General features: G+C 63.2%; 1 protein-coding gene across 1 annotated transcript in view; it reads right to left on the bottom strand.

Moving 5' to 3' along the window:
* Nucleotides 1–855: 855 nt before the first annotated feature.
* The window catches only part of LOC118700926 (solute carrier family 12 member 4-like), an 18,953-nt gene continuing 2,154 nt past the window's right edge, over nt 856–17,654 (bottom strand). The window contains exons 2-25 of the mRNA XM_054518222.1: nt 17,490–17,650; nt 16,885–17,031; nt 15,379–15,433; nt 15,165–15,295; nt 14,377–14,609; nt 14,152–14,168; nt 13,535–13,651; nt 12,487–12,585; nt 11,552–11,609; nt 10,469–10,643; nt 9,769–9,872; nt 9,583–9,681; nt 8,691–8,810; nt 7,846–7,950; nt 7,569–7,574; nt 6,917–7,013; nt 6,002–6,200; nt 5,096–5,161; nt 4,103–4,134; nt 3,860–3,991; nt 3,433–3,522; nt 2,805–2,887; nt 1,762–1,887; nt 856–985 (exon numbers count right to left, since the gene is read on the bottom strand). Of these exons, the coding sequence (XP_054374197.1) occupies nt 856–985; nt 1,762–1,887; nt 2,805–2,887; nt 3,433–3,522; nt 3,860–3,991; nt 4,103–4,134; nt 5,096–5,161; nt 6,002–6,200; nt 6,917–7,013; nt 7,569–7,574; nt 7,846–7,950; nt 8,691–8,810; nt 9,583–9,681; nt 9,769–9,872; nt 10,469–10,643; nt 11,552–11,609; nt 12,487–12,585; nt 13,535–13,651; nt 14,152–14,168; nt 14,377–14,609; nt 15,165–15,295; nt 15,379–15,433; nt 16,885–17,031; nt 17,490–17,650 (2,582 nt within the window). The remainder of the gene's footprint in view (nt 986–1,761; nt 1,888–2,804; nt 2,888–3,432; nt 3,523–3,859; nt 3,992–4,102; nt 4,135–5,095; nt 5,162–6,001; nt 6,201–6,916; nt 7,014–7,568; nt 7,575–7,845; nt 7,951–8,690; nt 8,811–9,582; nt 9,682–9,768; nt 9,873–10,468; nt 10,644–11,551; nt 11,610–12,486; nt 12,586–13,534; nt 13,652–14,151; nt 14,169–14,376; nt 14,610–15,164; nt 15,296–15,378; nt 15,434–16,884; nt 17,032–17,489; nt 17,651–17,654) is intronic.

The following is a 17,654-nucleotide window of genomic DNA, read 5'->3' as shown; positions in this document are numbered from 1 at the left end:
TTCCATTTTTGGGGTCGTTTTATTGAGGATCTTTGGTGAAATCAAAGTGCAAAAATCAGCAAAGGCTGGGGCCAGACTGGGAGCACTGGGAGTGAACTGGGAGCACTGGGAGGGCACTGGGAGGGAACTGGGAGTGCACTGTGAGGGCACTGGGACCAGACTGGGAGCACTGGGAGTGAACTGGGAGGGAACTGGGGCCATACTGGGAGCACTGGGCTGCACTGGGCACATTCCCAGTTCCATACTGGGAGCACTGGTCCCAGTTCTCAGTTCCATACTGGGAGCACTGGGCCCATTTCCAGTTCCATGCTGGGAGCACTGGGCTCTCAGGGCTCCCCATCCCCATTCCCAGTTCCATACTGGGAGCACTGGGCCCATTTCCAGTTCCATGCTGGGAGCACTGGGCTCTCAGAGCTCCCCAGTGTCCCCATTCCCAGTTCCATACTGGGAGCACTGGGAGCACTGGGCTCCCCAGTGTCCCCATTCCCAGTTCCATACTGGGAGCACTGGTCCCAGTTCCCAGTTCCATACTGGGAGCACTGGGAGCACTGGGCTCTGAGGGCTCCCCATTCCCAGTTCCATACTGGGAGCACTGGGAGCACTGGGCTCCCCAGTGTCCCCATTCCCAGTTCCATACTGGGAGCACTGGGCTCTCAGGGCTCCCCATCCCCATTCCCAGTTCCATACTGGGAGCACTGGTCCCAGTTCCCAGTTCCCAGTTCCATACTGGGAGCACTGGGAGCACTGGGCTCCCCATCCCCATTCCCAGTTCCATACTGGGAGCACTGGGAGCACTGGGCTCTCAGGGCTCCCCAGTGTCCCCATTCCCAGTTCCATACTGGGAGCACTGGGCTCTCAGGGCTCCCCAGTGTCCCCATTCCCAGTTCCATACTGGGAGCACTGGTCTCCGTCGCCGTCCCCGTCCCTGACGAGCAGCACCGGCCCCAGGCCCTCGGTCAGCACCTCCAGGAACTCCAGGTCTGGGCTGGGGTCAAGGGCTCACCAGTACAAACCAGTATAAACCAGTAACCTCCCAGTTACACCCACTGCCCTCCCAGTAACCCCCAATAAAATCCCAGTAACTCCCAGTGCCCTCCCAGTTCCCTCATTCCTCCCAGTTTCCCTCATTTCTCATTTTTCCTGTTTTTTCCCTGTTTTTTCCCAGGGTTTTCCCCCATTTTCCCGGTTTTCCCCCCAATTTTCCCCTGTTTTTTTTCCCCATTTTCCCCAAATTTTCCCCATTTTTTCCCAAAATCCCCATTTCCCCCCCCCCCCCCCTTTTGGATACAGTTCTCCAGGGGCCAGGTTCCCCATTCCCATTTTCCCCATTTTTTCCCTGTTTTTTTCCTGTTTTTTTCCCCATTTTTCCCCATTTTTCCCCATTTCCCTGCCCCACTTTTCCCCTGGCTTTTCCCCCATTTTTCTCCCATTTTTCCCAAAATCCCGGGTTTTCCCCCCAAATCCGGATACATTTCCCCATGGCCCGGGTTCCCCATTCCCATTTTCCCCTTTTTTTCCTGTTTTTTTCCCCGATTTCCCCCAATTTTCCCCATTTTCCCCATTTCCCCCCATTTTTCCCCCCCACTTTTCCCCGGGCTTTTCCCCCATTTTTCCCCCATTTTTCCCCCATTTTTCCCCAAATCCCAGTTTTCCCCCCCATTTCTGATACATTTCCCCATGGCCCGTGTTCCCCATTCCCATTTTCCCCCATTTTTCCCAAAATCCCCCTTTTTCCCCCCAAATTTCGGATCCAGTTCTCGCGGGGGCCGGTGCGGGCGGGGTGGGGGAGGGGGGGGCAGGTCCAGCAGCACCAGCCCCGCCCCCCCCGAGTGTGCCAAGATGGCGGCGTTGAGGCGCTCGGCCGCGTGCATGCGCCGCACGTTCCCCCTGACCAGTACGGACCAGTATAAACCAGTATGGACTGGTACGGACCGGTACAGACCGGTACGGACCAGTATAAACCAGTATGGACTGGTATGGACCAGCACAGACCAGTACAGACCCCACTGATCACCCCCCCTCGTGTCCCAGTGCATGCGCCGCATGTTCCCCCTGACCAGTACGGACCAGTATAAATCAGTATGTACTGGTACGGACCGGTACAGACCAGTACAAACCAGTATAAACTGCTGTGGACCAGTATAAACCAGTACAGACCAGCACAGACCCCAGTGACCATCCCCCCAATGGCAGTGTGCATGCAGCGGATGTTACCCCAACCAGTATAAACCAGTATAAACCAGTATGGACTGGTACAGACCAGTACAAACCAGTATGGACCAGTACCGACCCCACTGACCACGCCCCCCAATGGCCATGTGCATGCGACAAATGTTCCCCTGACCAGTATAAACCAGTATGGACCAGTATAAACCAGTATGGACTGGTACAGACCAGTACAAACCAGTATGGACCAGTACAGACTGGTATAAACCAGTACACGCGTGCATGCGACGCATGGTCCCCTGACCAGTATAAACCAGTATGGACCGGTATAAACCAGTACAGACCAGTATGAACCAGTATAGAGGGGTACAGACCAGTGGAGACCGGTATAAACCAGTATGGACCAGTATGGCCCAGTCCCTCCCAGTTTCCTCCCAGTCCCTCCCAGTCCCCCCCAGTCCCCCCAGTCCCCCCAGTCCCTCCCAGTCCCTCCCAGTCCCTCCCAGTTTCCTCCCAGTCCCTCCCAGTCCCCCCCAGTCCATCCCAGTCCCTCCCAGTCCCCCCCCAGTCCATCCCAGTCCCCCCCAGTCCCTCCCAGTCCCCCCCAGTCCCTCCCAGTCCCTCCCAGTTCCACTCACGGGCTGGGCCCTCTCCGGGGTTCCCCTCCTCCCCCCTCCTCCTCCTCGGCGGCGCTGGGCGGCTGCGAGGGGGCGGGGCCTCCCTGTGACGTCACAAGGGGGGGATGACGTCACAAGGGTGGCCGTGACATCATGGGTGGGGCGGTGATGTCACAGGGAGGGTGATGGAGTCACAGGGGTGGGGATGATGTCACAGACGTAGTGATGACATCACAGACAGGGTGATGATGTCATGGACAGGGCGATGACATAAGGGATAGGGTGATGATGTCATAGAGCGGTGATGTCACACACAGGGCAATGATGTCACAGACGGGGTGATGATGTCACAGAAAGTGTGATGATGTCACGGACAGGAACTATGATGTCACTGGCACGAGCAATGACATCATGGGGATGCTGATGATGTCACAGACATGGCTATGACATCACAGACACGGCAATGACGTCAAAGACGTTGATGACATCAAGGGGGGCAATGGCGTCATGGGGAGGTGCAATGATGTCACAGGGAGAGTGATGATGTCACAGACAGGACGATGACATCATGGGGACGGTGATGATGTCACAGACAGGGTGATGACGTCACAGATGGGGTGATGATGTCACGGGAGGGCAATGATGTCACCTGTGCTCGGCGCAGCTGCCGCAGCATCTGCGAGCGCTGCTCCATCATCAGCGTCCGCTCGTACGTGTAATCAGAGACCGCGCCGTCGTGCTGGGGAGGGAACCGGTACGGACCAGTATGGACCAGCACGGACCAGTAGAGACCAGTACGGACCAGTATGGACCGGTATGGACCAGTACGGACCGGTACGGACCAGTATGGACCAGCACGGACCAGTAGAGACCAGTATAAACCGTTACTGACGAGCACGGACCAGTATAGACCAGTATAAACCAGTACTGACCAGCATGGACTGGTATGGACCAGCACGGACCAGCATGGACCAGTGTGGACTCTATGGGACTGGTGTGTCCCAGGTGTGTTTTGGGGTATTCCAGGTGTGTTTTGGGGTGTCCCAGGTGTATTTTGGGGTGGTTTTGGCTCTCACCAGCTCCACCACGTGCACCTGCGCCGGCAGCCCCCGGCGCCGCACCACGGCCTCGAGCAGGCGCCGCAGCCGCTCGCTGTTGTCCTCCAGCAGCGCCACCGTGAACAGGCGCAGGGGGCAGCCCCGCCACACCTGGGACAGGTATGGGTGAGACCCCAAAATCCCAAAAAATCCCCAAAATCCCCAAAAAAATCCCCCCAAAATCCCCTCAAAATCCTCCCAAAAATTCCCCCAAAATCCCACCGTGAACAGGCGCAGGGGCAGCCCCGCCACACCTGGGCAGGTACCGGGTGAGACACCAAAATCCCCTAAACCCCCCAAAAATCCCCCCAAAACCCACCCCAAAATCCCCTCAAAATCCCCAAAATCCCACCGTGAACACGCACGGGGGCAGCCCCGCCACACCTGGGGCAGGTACGGGAAGGGCGAGACCTCAAAATCCCCAAAAATCCCAAAAAAATCCCCCAAAAATCCCCTGAAAAACTACCCCCAAAATCCCTTCAACGTCCCCCCAAAAACCACCCCAAAATCCCCCCATGAACAGGCACAGGGGGCAGCCCCGCCACACCTGGGGCAGGTAGCAGGTGGGACCCCAAAATCCCCCAAAAATCCCCCAAAAACCACCCCAAAATCCCATCAAAATCCCCAAAATCCCACCGTGAACAGGCGCAGGGGGCAGCCCCGCCACACCTGGGGCAGGTAGCAGGTGGGACCCCAAAATCCCCCAAAAATCCCCCCAAAAACCACCCCAAAATCCCCTCAAAATCCCCCCCAAAATCCCCCCCAAAATCCCCCCAAAAACCACCCCAAAATCCCATCAAAATCCCCAAAATCCCACCGTGAACAGGCGCAGGGGGCAGCCCCGCCACACCTGGGGCAGGTACCGGGTGAGACCCTAAAATCCCCCAAAAAATCCCCCCAAAAACCACCCCAAAATCCAAGTCCCTCCGCCACAATTCAAGCCCCGCCCCACCCATTCAAACCCAGCCCCCACAATCCAAGCCCCTCCCCATTATTCAAGCCCCGCCCCCTCGAAGCCCCGCCCCGTGGCGCCCCCTACCGGGTGCTGTCGGAGCAGCAGCGGCAGCAGCGTCAGGAGGCGCCCGGTGCCCACCACCCACCAGACATCGAGGGACCCCCCCGGGGACACCCCCGGGGACACCCCCGGACACGGGGACGCCCCCGGGGACACCCCTGGGACTGGGGACAACCCCGGGGACACCCCCGGGGCCGGGCCCGGCTCCGCTCCGCCCTTGGAGACCAGCAGGGCCCGGCCCGCGGCGCCCGCCACCCGCAGCAGCTCTGGGGACAGAGGGGACATCAGAGGGGACAGCAGGACAGGCAAAGAAGGGACATTGGTGGAGACACACACCATGGGGACATGGGGACACACACCATGGGGACATGGGCACACACAGTCCCCCCAATGTCCCCAATTCCCTCCAGTGTCCGCAATGCCCCCAATGCCCCCAATGTCCCCCCAATGTCCCCATTGTCCAATGTCCCCCATACCCACGAAGTCCCCAATTCCCGCGTTGTCCCCAATGTCCCCCCAGTGAACCCTCTACCCACGAAGTCCCCATTGTCCCCAATGTCTCCAGTGTCCCCCAATTCCCCAACATCCTGAATTCCCCCAGTGTCCCAAATCTCCTGAATGTCCCCAGTCCCCCCAATGTCCCCCCGCTGTCCCCAATGTCCCCAGTCCCCCCAATCCTCTCATTGTCCCTGCTGTTCCCCCACTGTCCCGGTGTCCCCCATACCCACAAAGTCCCCAAAGTCCCCAATCCCTCTGATGTCCCCAGTCCTCCCAATATCCCCAATGTCTCCCCATTGTCCCCAATCCCCCAAATGTCCCAAATCCCCCCATTGTCCACAATCCCCCCAATCCCCCAACATCCCAAATCCCCCCCAGTGTCCCAAATCCCCTGAATGTCCCCAATCCCCTTGCTGTCCCCAATGTCCCCAGTGTCCCCAATCCCCCCAGTGCCCCCAATGTCCCCAATCCCCCATTGTCCCCAATGTCCCCAATCCCCCCGCTGTCCCTGCTGTCCCCAATCCCCCCCTTGTCCCCAATCCCCCCCAATGTCCCCAATTCCCCCCAATCCCCCCAATACCCCCAATGTCCCCCCAGTGTCCCCGTACCCACGAAGTCCCTGGCGGCCCTGGCGGGGTCCGGCTGCTGCCTCCAGCGGCGGGGCCAGCCCAGCAGGACGGTGTTGGGGCGGAGCGCCCCCAGCCCCACCCCCTGCACGAGCGCCGCCAGCCCCGCCCCCGGCTCGGGTGTCACCAACACCTGCACGAAGCCGCGGGCACCGGCCCGGGACAGCGCCACCCGCAGCGCCTGGGGACACACAGGGACACAGTCGGGGACAGGGGGACAGGGACAGGGGGACAGGGATATGGGGACAGGGACAGGGATATGGGGACAGGGATATGAGACATGGGGACAGGGACATGGGGACAGGGATATGGGGACAGGGATATGAGACATGGGGACAGGGATATGGGGACAGGGACAGGGATATGGGACATGGGACACAGAGGGGACACCGCCAGGGACATGGGACACAGTCAGGGACACCTTCAGGGACAGCCCAAAGGGACCCGGGGACAGCCACAGGGACAGGGACATGGGACAGGGACAGGGACATTGGGTCAGGGACGTGGGGAAAGAGACACCCCCAGCCGCCACCCCAATACCCCACCGTGACCCCCCGTGACCCCAATAATCCCCCAGTGATCCCCTCATGACCCCATGATCACAGTGACGCCCCCATGACCCTGTGACCCCCCCGTGACCCCCACATGACCTTTGAACCCCCCCTGACCTTCTCGGCCCCCCTGGCTCGGGGCAGCTCCTCATGCAGGGCCCCGCCCAGCACCACCCCCAGCACGGTCAGGCCCCGCCCCCATAACCCCCCAATAACCCCATGACCCCCCATGACCCCGTGACCCCCCATGACCCCGTGACCTCTGACCCTCTCGGCCCCCCTGGCTCGGGGCAGTTCCTCGTGCAGGGCCCCGCCCAGCACCGCCCCCAGCACGGTCAGGCCCCGCCCCCCCCCCCTGCAGCTGCGCGGCCAGAGCCACCAGCTCGGGCCGGGGGGGGGGCCCGGGGGGGTCCCCGGGCTTGGACAGCACCAACAGCTGCGGCCTGGGGGGGGAAACAGAGAAACGGGGTCAATGGGGGGGACACGGGGACATGGGGGGCACTGGGGACATGAGGGGGGCACTGGGGGGTCACAGGGACTTGGGGACATGGGGGGGGCACAGGGATTGGACAGCACCAACAGCTGCGGCCTGGGGGGGGAGAGAGAAAAACGGGCTCGGGGGGGGGACACGGGGACATGGGGGGGCACTGGGGGGTCATGGGGGGGTCACAGGGACATGGGGACATGGGGGGGGGGGCACTGGGGGGTCATGGGGGGGTCACAGGGACATGGGGACATGGGGGGGGCACAGGGATTGGACAGCACCAACAGCTGCGGCCTGGGGGGGGAGAGAGAGAAACGGGGTCGGGGGGGGACACGGGGACATGGGGGGGTTATGGGGACATGGGGGGGGCACTGGGGGGTCATGGGGGGGTCACAGGGACATGGGGACATGGGGGGTGACAGGGGGGTTATGGGGGGTGACAGGGCCTGGACAGCACCAACAGGGGGGGGACAGAGAGAGGGGGACATGGGGGGGCAGGAAGGGGGGGTCTCACCTGAGGCTGGGGGGAGGGGGAAGCTCAGGGGGGTTCAGGGGTGTTTTGGGGGGGGTTCAGGGGTGTTTTGGGGGTGTTTTTGGGGTGTTTTGGGGGGGTTCAGGGCTGTTTTGGGGGTGGTTTTGGGGTGTTTTTGGGGGGTTCAGGGGTGTTTTGTGGGTGTTTTTGGGGTGTTTTTGGGGTGTTTCTGGGCCGGGTGTGTCTCACCTGAGGCTGGGGGGGTTCAGGGCTGTTTTGGGGGTGTTTTTAGGGAGGTTTTGGGGGGGATCTCTCTCACCTGAGGCTGGGGGGCGGGGGCCGTCCATCCTCCAGCCGCAGCAGCGCCAGCCGGGCAGCGCTGAGCGAGAGCCCCCGCAGCCCCTCCCCCCACTCGCTCTGGGCGCTGCGGGGGGGGGGGGGGGGGGGGGGGCGGGACCCCCAGGTGAGGGTTGGGACCCCCCAGGTGAAGGTGAGACCCCCCAGGTGAAGGTCGGGACCCCCAGGTGAAGGTGAGACCCCCCCCAGGTGTGTCCCTGTCCCCCCCAGGTGTGTCCCCATCCCCAGGTGTGTCCTTTTCCCCCCAGGTGTGTCCCCCAGGTGTCCCCACCCCTGTCCCCAGGTGTGTCCCCCCCCAAGTGTAACTGTCCCTCCCAGGTGTGTCCCTGTCCCCCCACCAGGTGTCCCCACAGGTCATGTCCCTGTTCCCAGGTGTGTCCCCCCAGGTAACCCTCACCCGCAGGTGTGTCCCTGTCCCTCCCAGGTGTGTCCCTGTCCCCAGGTGTGTCCCTGTCCCCCTCCCAGGTGTGTCCCTGTCCCTGTCCCCAGGTGTGTCCCTGTCCCTGTCCCCAGGTGGGTCCCTGTCCCTCCCAGGTGTGTCCCTGTCCCTGTCCCCAGGTGTGCCCCTGTCCCCAGGCGTGTCCCTGTCCCCAGGTGTGTCCCTGTCCCCCTCCCAGGTGTGTCCCTGTCCCCAGGTGTGTCCCTCTCCCCAGGTGTGTCCCTGTCCCTCCCAGGTGTGTCCCTGTCCCCAGGTGTGTCCCTGTCCCCCTCCCAGGTGTGTCCCTGTCCCTGTCCCCAGGTGTGTCCCTGTCCCCAGGCGTGTCCCTGTCCCCAGGTGTCCCCAGGTGTCCCCAGGTGTCCCCTCACCTGCGGAACTCCAGGTATTTGTAGGCGGTGGCGCCGATGCCCAGGGCCAGCAGGGCACAGTGCCAGCAGGTGACAAACATCAGGGACAGGCAGAGCAGGGCCCCGGCCAGGGACACCGACCTGGGGACACGGACAGGGACACCAGGGACATGGGGACAGCATGGGGACAGCATGGGGACAGGGACAGGGACTTGGGGACAGGGACAGGGACAGGGACATGGGGACAGCACGGGGACAGCATGGGGACAGCATGGGGACAGCATGGGGACAGCATGGGGACAGGGACAGGGACATGGGGACAGGGACATGGGGACAGCATGGGGACAGGGGACAGGGACATGGGGACAGCCAGTGGTCACTCATTGGTCACCCATTGGTCACTCATGGTCACTCAGTGGTCACTCATTGGTCACTCATTGGTCACTCGTGGTCACTCATTGCTCACTCAGTGGTCACCCATTAGTCACCCATTGGTCACTCAGTGGTCACTCGTGGTCACTCAGTGGTCACCCATTAGTCACCCATTGGTCACTCAGTGGTCACTCGTGGTCACTCATGGTCACTCATTGGTCACCCATTGGTCACTCAGTGTCACTCATTGGTCACTCATGGTCACCCATTGGTCACCCATTGGTCACTCAGTGTCACTCATTGGTCACCCATTGGTCACCCATGGTCACTCAGTGTCACTCATTGGTCACTCATTGGTCACCCATTGGTCACTCATTGGTCACTCAGTGGTCACTCAGGGTCACTCAGTGGTCACTCATGGTCACTCATTGGTCACCCATTGGTCACTCATGGTCACTCATTGCTCACTCAGTGGTCACCCATTGGTCACTCAGTGGTCACCCATTGGTCACTCAGCGGTCACTCGTGGTCACTCACTGACCAGTGGTACAGCGGGCAGCGCGGGCTCCAGCCGGCCGTGGGCAGCAGCCCCTGCAGGGCACACGCCAGGTTCAGCCCCAGGTGCGACGTCAGGCACAGCCTGTGGGGGGCGGATGACGTCACCGGGCAGCCCGGCGGCGCGATGACGTCACGATGACGTCAGTGGGGCGGGGGCGGGGCGACGCACACGGAGAGCACCGGGGCCAGCAGGTCCAGCGAGCCCAGCAGCACCCCCAGGGCTGCGGTCAGCAGGGTCACCAAGAGCGGCCAGAGACGGCCCCGGGACAGAGCCTGGGGGACAGACGGACACTGAGGGACATGGGGACACTGAGGGACATGGGGACAGCAGCAGGGTCACCAAGAGCAGCCAGAGACGGCCCCGGGACAGAGCCTGGGGGACAGACGGACACTGAGGGACATGGGGACACTGAGGGACACTGAGGGACATGGGGAGAGCAGCAGGGTCACCAAGAGCGGCCAGAGACGGCCCCGGGACAGAGCCTGGGGGACACACGGACACTGAGGGACATGGGGACATCCCTGGGGACATGGAGGGGACACAGGAACATCCCCTGGGACAGCCTGGGGACAGCGGGACATGGGGACACAAAGAGGACAATGGGGCACGGAGGGGACGTGGGGACAGCGGGACATGGAGAGGGGGACACGGGGACACCCCCGGGGACACCCCTGGGACATCTCGGGGACAGCGCCTATGGGGACATGGAGGGGACATGGGGACAACCCAGGGAAACTGAGGACATCGGGGACCCCCTTAGGGACACCCTCGGGGACACCGGGACCCCCTTGGGGACCCCCTTGGGGACCATCTGGGGACACCCTTAGGGACCCCGGGACCCCCTTGGGGACCCGTTGGTGGCACTCACGCGCGGCAGCGGCAGCGCCCGTGTCCGCGCCAGCGTGCGCAGGAGGCGGGACCCGCCCAGCAGCGCCTGAAGCCCCGCCCCCGCCGCCGATAGCCCCGCCCCCAGCACCGGCAGCCACGGCCAGGGCCAGGCGACAGCGGCCAGCACGGGGACACCGCCCAGGGTGGCACCGAACCTACAGGGGACACGAGAGGGACATTGGGGACAGCGTGGGGACACTGCCCGGGGTGGCACCGAACATAAAGGGGACACGAGAGGGACATTGGGGACACTGTCTGGGGACATGGGGACAGCGTGGGGACACTGCCCAGGATGGCACCGAACCCAAAGGGGACATGAGAGGGACATTGGGGACAGCGTGGGGACACTGCCCGGGGTGGCACCGAACCCAAAGGGGACATGAGAGGGACATTGGGGACAGCGTGGGGACACTGCCCGGGGTGGCACCGAACCCAAAGGGGACATGAGAGGGACATTGGGGACAGCGTGGGGACACTGCCTGGGGTGGCACTGAACATAAAGGGGACACGAGAGGGACATGGGGACACTGCCCGGGGACACGGGGACAGAGCGGGGACACTGCCCAGGATGGCACCGAACCCAAAGGGGACATGAGAGGGACATTGGGGACAGAGTGGGGACAGCGCCCAGGGACATGGGGACAGAGTAGGGGCACCCGCGGACACGGGGACACCACCCAGGGTGGCACTGAACATAAAGAGGACACGGGGACAGAGCGGGGACAGTGCCCAGGTGGCACCGAACCCGCGGGGACACGGGGAGGGACATGGGGACACTGCCCGGGGTGGCACCGAACCCGCAGGGACAACGTGGGGAGGGGACAGCGGGGTCCCACCACGGCCACCAGGAACCACCTGGGGACACTGAACCCCACAAGGGGGACCCCTCCTGGTGACACTGGGGACATCGGGGACTCCTCCTGGCGACACTGGGGACACCCCCGGGGACATCAGGGACCCCTCCTGGTGACATCGGGGACCGCTCCTGGTGACATTGGGGACACCCTGGGGACATCGGGGATCCCCCTGGTGACATTGGGGACAGCGCTGTCCCCGCTCTCACTTGTCCCGCAGCAGCTGCCCCTCCACGCTGGCCCCCAGCAGCAGCGCCGCGCTCAGGTCTGCCTGTCAAGGAAAGGCCAAACCCCCCAAAAAAACCCCAAAAACCCCCAAAACACCCCCCAAAAACCCCCCCAAAAACCCCAAAACACCCCCCAAAAAACCCCAAATCCCCCCAAACTTCAAAACCCCCAAAATCCCCAAAAAACCCCAAAATCCACCAAAAAAATCCCCTCAAAATCCCTGCGAAAGCTACCAAAAAAAACCTCCCCAAATCACACCCAAAATCCCCCCAGCACCCCTAAATCCCCACAAAATCCCCTCAGATCCCCCCAAAACCTCCAAATCCCCTCCAAATCCCCCCCAAAATCACCCAAATCCCCCAAAATCCCCCCCAAAAACAAGAATCCCCCAAAATTCCCCCACAATCCCCAAAATCCCCGAAAAATCCCCAGATCCCCCCATGTTTTTGGGGTTCCCCCCAGTTTTGGGGTCCGAACCACCCCAGTTTTGGGGTCCCTCCCATATTCCAGGATCCCCCCTCAGTTTCGGGGTCCCCATCAGTTTTGGGGTCTCTCCCCCCCATTTTTGGGGTTCCCCACATGTTCCAGGATCCCCCCCGCGGTTTTGGGGTTCCCCCCCATTTTTGGGGTTCCCCTTTGGGTTTGGATCCAGCCCAGGGCTGTGGCCGTGGTGACTCCCATGTTTTGGGGTCCCCCCCATGTTTTGGGGTCCCCCCCCATATTTCTGTCTCCCCCCGCGGTTTTGGGGTCCCCCCGATTGGGGTTTGGATCCAGCCCAGGGCCGTGGCTGTGGCGACCCCCACATTTTGGCGTCCCCCCCATGTTTGAGGATCCCCTTCCAGTTTTGGGGTCGCCCCCCAGTTTTGGGGTCCCCCCCCATTTTTGGGGTCCCCCCGCGGTTTTGGGGTCCGGATACAGCCCAGGGCCGTGGCCGTGGCGGCCCCGAGGCTCCCGGCCGGCACCGAGCGAGCGACGTCCCCGAGCTCGGAGCAGCGGCTGCACCCCCACAGCACCCCTGGGGAACCCCAAAATCAGCATGAACCCCCAAATCCCCCCCACAGCACCCCTGGGGAACCCCAAAATCCTCTGAACCCCAAAATCCCCCCCACAGCACCCCTGGGGAACCCCAAAATCCTCTGAACCCCAAAATCCCCCCCACAGCACCCCTGGGGAACCCCAAAATCAGCATGAACCCCAAAATCCCCCCCACAGCACCCCTGGGGAACCCCAAAATTACCCTGAGTACCCCTGGGGAACCCCGAAATCCTCTGGACCCCAAAATCCCCCCAGAGCACCCCCCAAAATCAACATGAACTCCAAAATCCCCACAGCACCCCTGGGGAACCCCAAAATCAGCATGAACCCCGAAATTACCCTGAGTACCCCTGGGGACACCCCGAAATCCCCTGAACCCCAAAATCAGCCTCAGACCCAAGAAAGCCAAATCACCCCTTTGGGACCCCCCCAAATCCCCCTGACCTTTCAAATCCCCCTCCCACATTTGGAGCCCCCTTTCCCAATTTGGGACCCCCCACACTTTGGGGTCCCCCCCTCTGTTTTGGGGTCCCCCCCTTGGTGTCCTCATCCCCATTTCGGGGTCCCTCTCCTTCCCCATTTTGGGCTCCCCTTCCCCATTCTGGTGACCCCCCCTGCCCCATTTCAGGGTCCCCCCCCCTCCCCAATTTGGGCTCCCCCATTCCAAATTTCTGCCCCCCCACACTTTGGGGTCCCCCCTCCCCATTTCGGGGTCCCTCCCAATCCAAATTTTAGGTTCCCCCCACCCTTTCTGATCCTCCTCCCCATTTTGGGGTACCCTTCCCCAATTTGGGGTCACCCCCACTTTAGGGTCCCCCTCCCCATTTTGGGTTCTCCGTCCCCATTCCAGGGTCCCCCCTCCCCAATTTGGGGTCCCCCCTCCCCGTTTTGGGGTCTCCCCACCCCATTTTGGGGTCCCCCCCTCTCACCTGCAGCCGAGGGGAGGCTCAGCCCCAGCAGGGTCCCGAAGGAGGCGTCGGCCCCGCCCTCCTCCTGCTCAGGCCCCGCCCCCAGCCCCGCCTCTGGGGGGCGGGGCCACAGGTTCCCTAAGGGTGGGGAAGAAGGTGAGGCCACGCCCACAGGCCCTCCTGATGACCTCAGGGTGACCCCACCCCATGACCCTCCTGTGACCCCCCCATGACCCCTGCATGACCTCAGGGTGACCCCACCCACTCTGACCCCCCTTTGACCCCCCCAGTGACCTCACCATGACCTCAGGGTGACCCCCAAAATCCCCATCCCCCATCCCATGACCTTGGGGTGACCCCACCCCCTGTGACCCCCCCGTGACCCCACCATGACCCCCTGGTGACCCCACCCCCTGTGACCCCCCCCCATGACGCTGAGGTGACCACACCCCCCCATGACCCCACCCCTAAATTAACCCTGAAGGGCGGAGCCAACACCGCCCTGTGGGCGTGTCCTGCAGCAGCCACGCCCACTCCACCCCTTCAGCAATACCCTGCCCCCACCCCAGCCCAGGAGGCGGAGCCTCGCCGCGCCCTGTGGGCGTGTCCTGGGGTGGTCCCGCCCCCTCATTACTCACGCGTCAGGAGCCGCGCGCTGGGCCCGGGCAGGGCGGGCAGCGCCCCCTGCGGGCCGGGAGGGCCCCGCGAGGCGTTGGGGGGCGCGGGGGGGGCGCAGGGCAGGAGGGGGTCCCCGGGCCGGGGGGGCAGGCACAGCCTGGGGGGGAGGGTGGGGTCAGCCAGGCTCTCCTCATTAGCATCTCATTAGCATGGGGAGGAGCCGGGGGAGGGGGTGTGTGACTCACGCGTGGGCGGGGTCGGGGCGCAGGGCGTGGCGCAGGGACCCCGCCTGCAGCGCCAGCAGCGCCAGCAGCAGCCCCGCGGGGCCCAGGGGGGCGGCGACCGCGCGCACGCGGGGCGGGGCCAGAGACCCCGCCCCCAGCAGCGCCAGCAGCCCCGCCCCGTAGCCACGCCCGTTGTTGAGGCGGCCCCAGCGGCCACGCCCCGGAAGCACCGCCCAGCCGGGGCTCAGGTACACCTGGGGGAGGGAGGGGACACAGAGGTGACAGGCTCCGCCCATTCACCACACCCACTGGAACCCCGTTCTGGCCACACCCACAGGAGAGGGAAGCCACACCCATTGCCCCACCCTGACCACACCCCAGCCCTGCCCCTCCCACCAGCAGCAGCTCAGCCCCGCCCAGCACAGTCCCATTGGCCCATCCCGTTAGCCCCGCCCCTCCCCATTAGCCCCACCCACTCTCACCAGCAGCAGCTTGGCCCCGCCCCCATTAGCCCCTCCTATGACGTTTAGCCCTGCCCCCTGTCACTCACCAGCAGCAACTTGGCCCTGCCCCCATTAGCCCCGCCCATGCCGTTTAGCCCCGCCCCGTTTCTCACCAGCAGCAGCTCAGCTGGTGAATGCTGCGCCCATCCCGTTAGCCCCGCCCATCCCCATTAACCCCGCCCATGGCAGTTAGCCCCGCCCCCTGTGACTCACTGACCAATAGCAGCTCGGCCCCGCCCAGCGCCGCGGCCGCGCAGGTGAACGCCCCGCCCATCCCAGTTAGCCCCGCCCCCATGACTCACTGACCAATAGCAGCTCGGCCCCGCCCAGCGCCGCGGCCGCGCAGGTGAACGCCGCGCTCAGGAAGCCGCAGACGCCCACGGCCCCCCCGGCCTCGGGGCCCAGCGCCCCCGACAGCAGCGACAGCGCCCCGCCCCCTGCATGACGTCACGGGGTGGGGTCAATGCGGGCACGCCCATGGGCGGGGCTGGGGGTGGGGTTTCCCAGCCAATCCACTCACCGGGGTCCAGCCCGTTGGTGGCCACGGCGCTCAGGGACACGGCGGTCAGCAGCATCTGCGGGACACAGCCATGGGCACTGACCGACTGACCAACTGACCAATGACCAACTGTCCAATGAGCAACTGTCCAATGAGGAATGAGCAATGACCAACTGACCAATGACCAACTGTCCAATGAGGAACGAGCAATGACCAACTGACCAATGACCAACTGTCCAATGAGGAACGAGCAATGACCAACTGACCAATGACCAACTGTCCAATGAGCAATGACCAACTGTCCAATGAGGAACGAGCAATGACCAACTGACCAACTGACCAATGAGCAATGAGCAATGACCAACCGACCAATGACCAACTGACCAATGACCAATGACCAACTGACCAATGAGCAATGAGCAATGACCAACGACCAATGACCAACTGACCAATGAGCAATGACCAACTGACCAATGACTGCTGACCAATGACCAATGACCAACTGACCAACTGGCCAATGAGCAATGACCAACTGACCAATGATCAATGATCAATGAGCAATGACCAATGACCAACTGACCAATGAGCAATGACTGCTGACCAATGACCAATGACCAACTGACCAACTGGCCAATGACCAATGACCAACTGACCAATGAGCAACGAGCAATGACCAATGACCAACTGACCAATGACTGCTGACCAATGACCAATGACCAACTGACCAACTGGCCAATGAGCAATGACCAACTGACCAACGATCAATGACCAATGACCAATGACCAATGACCACTGACCAATGACTGCTGACCAATGACCAACTGACCGCTGACTGCTGCCCAATGACCAACTGACCACTCTGACCAAATGACCACTGACTGACTGACCGCTGACCTCTCTGACCGCTGACCAGTGACCAACTGAATGCTGACCACTGACCCCTCTGACTGCTGACCTTTGACTCCACTGACCCCTGACCCCTCAGACGTCTGACCTCACCCCCCACAGAGTACCCAGGATATGACCCCAACCCCAGGTGTGTCCCCAGGCGTGTCCCCAGGTGTGTCCCAGGTGACTCACGCAGGCCCCCAGGAGCACGCCGATGGCCGCTGTCCCCAGGACAGCTGTGACCCCAGTGTGTCCCCATTCCCCAGGTGTGTCCCCAGGTGTGTCCCCTCTCCCCAGGTGTGTCCCCAGGTGACTCACGCAGGCCCCCAGGAGCACGCCGATGGCCGCTGTCCCAGGACAGCTGTGACGCCAGTGTGTCCCCATTCCCCAGGTGTGTCCCCATGTCCCCAGGTGTGTCCCCAGGTGTATCCCCAGGTGTGTCCCCAGGTGTGTCCCCTCTCCCCAGGTGTGTCCCCAGGTGACTCACGCAGGCCCCCAGGAGCACGCCGATGGCCGCTGTCCCCAGGACAGCTGTGACCCCAGTGTGTCCCCATTGTGTCCCCATGTCCCCAGGTATGTCCCCTCTCCCCAGGTGTGTCCCAGGTGTCCCCAGGTGTGTCCCTGTCCCAGGTGACTCACGCAGGCCCCCAGGAGCACGCCGATGGCCGCTGTCCCCAGGACGCCGCCGTGTCCCACGACCCAGGGCAGGCGCAGCAGCAGCACCAGCCCCAGCAGCGACTGCAGCGACGGGGCCACCACGCCCTGCAGGGTGCCCAGGGCACGGCGCTGGGGACAGAGGGGACAGCAGGGTCACACGGGGTCACACGGGGTCACACAGGGTCACACAAGGTCACATGGGGCCACCACGCCCTGCAGGGTGCCCAGGGCACGGCGCTGAGGGGACACAGGAGACACCGAGCGGTCAGTGACAGCCCAGGGGTCACCCAGGTGTGTCCCAGGTGTGTCCCCAGGTGTGTCCCCAGGTACCGCAGGTGTGTCCCACGTGTCCAGGTGTGCCCTCACTCACCTGTGCGGTCCACAGTCACTGTCCAGGCTCAGGGCACTGTACGGGGCTGTACAGGTACCCAGGTGTGTCCCAGGTGTGTCCCCAGGTGTCCCCAGGTACCCAGGTGTGTCCCAGCTGTGTCCCAGGTACCCCAGCTGTACCCCAGGTGTGTCCCAGCTGTGTCCCCAGGTACCCCAGCTGTGTCCCCAGGTGTGTCCCAGGTGTGTCCCTGGCTCACCTGTGCGGTGCCGCAGTCGCTGTCCGGGCTCAGGGCGCTGTACGGGGCCATCCTGCGCAGCAGCGCCGGCACGCGGGGACGGGTGGCCAGCTCCTCCTGAGAGGGGGCGGGGTCAGGGGCGGGGCCACGGAGATCAGGGGGCGGGGCAAAGGAGGGTGGGGCTAA

This window comes from Molothrus ater, unplaced genomic scaffold, assembly GCF_012460135.2.
Source record: "Molothrus ater isolate BHLD 08-10-18 breed brown headed cowbird unplaced genomic scaffold, BPBGC_Mater_1.1 matUn_MA100, whole genome shotgun sequence".
Taxonomy (NCBI): Eukaryota; Metazoa; Chordata; class Aves; order Passeriformes; family Icteridae; genus Molothrus; species Molothrus ater.
This window is presented reverse-complemented; position numbering and strand designations above follow the sequence as displayed.